The sequence below is a fragment of the Antrostomus carolinensis genome, unplaced genomic scaffold, assembly GCF_000700745.2.
Source record: "Antrostomus carolinensis isolate BGI_N321 unplaced genomic scaffold, ASM70074v2 scaffold28159, whole genome shotgun sequence".
Lineage (NCBI taxonomy): Eukaryota > Metazoa > Chordata > Aves > Caprimulgiformes > Caprimulgidae > Antrostomus > Antrostomus carolinensis.
Genome location: NW_010338317.1, coordinates 5,009 through 8,338, shown reverse-complemented (window position 1 = coordinate 8,338; position 3,330 = coordinate 5,009). Strand labels below are relative to the sequence as shown.

The 3,330-nt window shown below is 62.8% G+C and overlaps 1 protein-coding gene across 1 annotated transcript in view; it reads right to left on the bottom strand.

Moving 5' to 3' along the window:
- Positions 1-1,588: 1,588 nt before the first annotated feature.
- Positions 1,589-3,330, bottom strand: part of SLC23A3 (solute carrier family 23 member 3) — a 4,454-nt gene continuing 2,712 nt past the window's right edge. Inside the window, 7 exon segments of the mRNA XM_029086868.1 lie at positions 1,589-1,669; positions 1,671-1,948; positions 2,138-2,233; positions 2,436-2,603; positions 2,679-2,784; positions 2,977-3,012; positions 3,015-3,315. Of these exon segments, the coding sequence (XP_028942701.1) occupies positions 1,589-1,669; positions 1,671-1,948; positions 2,138-2,233; positions 2,436-2,603; positions 2,679-2,784; positions 2,977-3,012; positions 3,015-3,315 (1,066 nt within the window).

The following is a 3,330-nucleotide window of genomic DNA, read 5'->3' as shown; positions in this document are numbered from 1 at the left end:
GGCTGTGATCCCCCACCTGCACCCCGTGCACTGAGGCCATCCACCCTGCACCCACAAACTGCCCCCTCACACCCATGCACTGCCCCTGAGTCCCCCATTTGCCCCCTATTCACACCCCTGCCACCCCCTCTCCCTACCCTGCAGGCCACAGCTGCCCTCGGGGTGGGGCCAGGGGAGGGTGGCCATCCCCGCGGGTTTGCATCCCACAGGGGTGCCAGGGGAGGTGGGAGCAGGCAGGGGCTTTGGGGTACAGGGCAGATTTGATTGCATGGCCAGGTTAGGGTGCAGGAGAGGATGGGGTGTAGGACCCTCCCAGGCTTTGGGCACAGCTGGGGTGCAGGGCCAGGTTGGGGTACAGGGCCCAGGTGGGGTGCTGGGCAGGGTGCTGACTGGGTGAGGGCAGGCTGTGCGGTGCACCCCATGCCCACTGGGTGCACAGAGCCCAGCTGTGGGGATCACAAGCATCTGGGAAAAGAGGGCTCACCCTTGGGGACCTGCACACACAGTGGCACCACATCCCTTCCACCCTGTAGCCACCTTTGGGTGTTCCTGGGCATCAGGAGGCTCCTTGGGACATTGTGGAGGGGGTAGCCACAACCTGGAGCTGTGGTTGAGCCTGAGCATGTCACTCCCGTGGACCAGCTCCATCTTCCTCCCAGCCCAAGTCCATCTTTCTTTCGAGCTTGCACCAGCCAAGGGCTGCAAAGCCTCAGCCTTTCCTAGCCCAGGACTAGGCCAGTTCAGACTGGTGAGAGCAGCACTGGGAGTGCAAGGCCCTGCCTGCGGACTCTGATCTGCTGTAAAAGCTGGAGCAGTGAGCGGGGTTGGCGCAGACTCTGCTGCAGGCAGCGTAACAAGCTGGCAGCAGAAAACCAGCCCAGGCACAGAGATAATCACGGGGGTCAAAGGCAATGTTTGCTTCCCCAGAGAAATCCACTTCTGAATGGTTTAGCAGCAAGAGCAATACCTGATGGGCAGTTAAGCGGCGAGTGCTCCTGGGAGCAACCTGCTGCAGGTGAAAGAGGGGTCACTGTTTTGGGGTACTGAGCTGAGCTGCACCCCCAGCCTGGGGCATCCTGGTGTGCCAGAGGTGGGGCATTAGCTACATCTGGTGCCATGGGCAGAGCTGGGACAAGGCAGGGAGAAGAGGGAGAGCCAGCCCTTCCCAAGCACTGTGCCAGCGGGTGAGCAGAGCCTGGGGTGCCAGCCCTCTGGGGCTGGCCAAAGCACTGAGCCCTTCCCCAGCCACATCCACAGGGTGACAGTGAGTGTTAGGGACATCCACATCCCTAGCTGCAGTGACACCAGGTGGACATGCCCTCCACGGTCACAGTCCTCATGACACCAAGGGAGGGTGGGCTAGCATCGCCCAGGCAAATTCTGGCTGGAAAGGAAACCCCTGGAAAGGGCAAAAGTGGTTGAAGGTTTTTATAGCTCACTCCCAAGCAGGGAAATGAGGTTTGTGCTGGGAGTTTGCAAGTGCAGGTCCCTCCAGTCCATGTGGGCTTCAGAAATGAGGAGCAAAGTGGCTCTCAAGCTGCCTTGGGGGCAGCCCCAGTCCCCTGTGAGGTGTCCCCATGCTGCAGGGTCATGCCACAGCATGCCATGTGGGCATCTCCGTCTCACTCAGCCTCCTGGCCAGCTGCTGCTCCCCCAGGCCGGGTTTGGGGAAGCAGGTGTGTCCCTTCCCCAGGGGCAGTGGTCGCCTCCTTGGGGACATGGCTGCTCTCCTCCTCCTCTTCCTCCTCCTTCTCCTCATCTTCCTCGCTCCCCGGGCAGAGGAAGCAGCAGGGGAATGCTTTGCAGGAGGATGGCAGCAGTCTCCTCAGCCCAGAGGGGAGCCCATACTCCTGGCTGGCTTTGCCCCTCTCTCCACGGGGGTGACAATCGCCTGCCCCAGCTTTCCGCAGCACCAGGTTGGAGAGCAGCCCTCGCTCCTCCAGGGTTCCTGCAACCAGGGCAGTGGGCAGTGAGATGGGAGCCCCCTTCCTCCAGCTTCACCCTCCCAACCCATCCCAGCCCCAGGACCACCAGCAGGGCTGGCAGGAGGCAGAGCCAGTGGTTCAGGGATGGTCCCATGGCCAGATGCAGTCCTCAGAGCAAGTGCTCATGCAGATGTGCTGTAGCATCCCCTCACCTGAGACCGTGTTCTCCAGGAAAAATGATAAGAAGCCAGTTAAGAAGACAGGCACCATGAGCAGGGAGAGGAAGAGGAGGTCCAGGGGCACCCAGCCTGCGGGGACAGTGCCAGAATCACTGAGGATGTCCCAGCCCAGCATCAGGGAAGGGGCAGGAGCTGCTGCAGCCAATCCAGGAGTTGGAGAGGGGGCTGCCTGCTGCCATGAACAGCCCCAGCCTCTCAGGACATCAGAGACATGTGGCCACCTTGTCACAGGCCTGGAGGCTTTGCTTTGCCCAGAGACCATCCCCACTACCTGTGGCGAGGTGAGCTGGAGCCGCACTGAACCACCGTGGCACCAGCAGGGCCATGAACATGGTGAAGCCAACGATGAAGATGTTCCTCCCGGAGTCGATGTCTGCATACTGGAAGTAGGAGATCCCCGTGCCCACGGCCACGGCGTAGGTGACACAGAGCACCCCCCCTGCGAGGGACAGGAGTCAGGCAGCACTGGGCAGGCTGCAGGCACTGTGATGCAGGGGAAGGGCAGGATACCCACCATGAACTGCCAGTGGGATGCGGGTGAGGAGCCCTGCCAGCCTCGGGGACATGCCCAGCACCACGCACGCCAACGCACTTACTTGCACCGAGAAGCGAGAGCCAGCCTGGTGGAAAGGAGGACGGGAAAGTGAGGACGGGGAGTGTCACCCCCAATTCTGTCCCTCTCATAGGGCCATACAGCCCTGCCTTTCCCAGCGCTGGTTCAGTAACAGCCTGGGCACTACAGGTCGCCCACACCTCCTTCCCCATTGCCCCCCCATCCCGTGCCGACCTTCCTCCCCCCATCCCGGGCGTACCTGTGTGAGGCTGGTGGCACAGGCATTGGCGCGTGGCCGATGCGGGCAGCCGTGCCCCCCGGGCTGCCCAGCAGCCCTGCCAGGAGGCTGCCCAGCCCTTCCATGCAGAGACCCCGGTTGCAGGCTTGGGGGGGCAGCTGGGGGACTCGCAGCAGCCGCCCACACAGCACATAGCAGCCCACGGAGTTCATGCTGCAACCAACGGCCATGGCGATGCCCACTGCCAGCGCCCGGAGGGTGAGCAGCGGCCACCTCCACTCGCCTGCAGCGGAGGGAGAGGGGACAGGTGACACGGGCCCTTGCTGAAGGCAGATGGCTGCACCCAGCCCTGCCACCCCCCACCTGCGTAGGGAA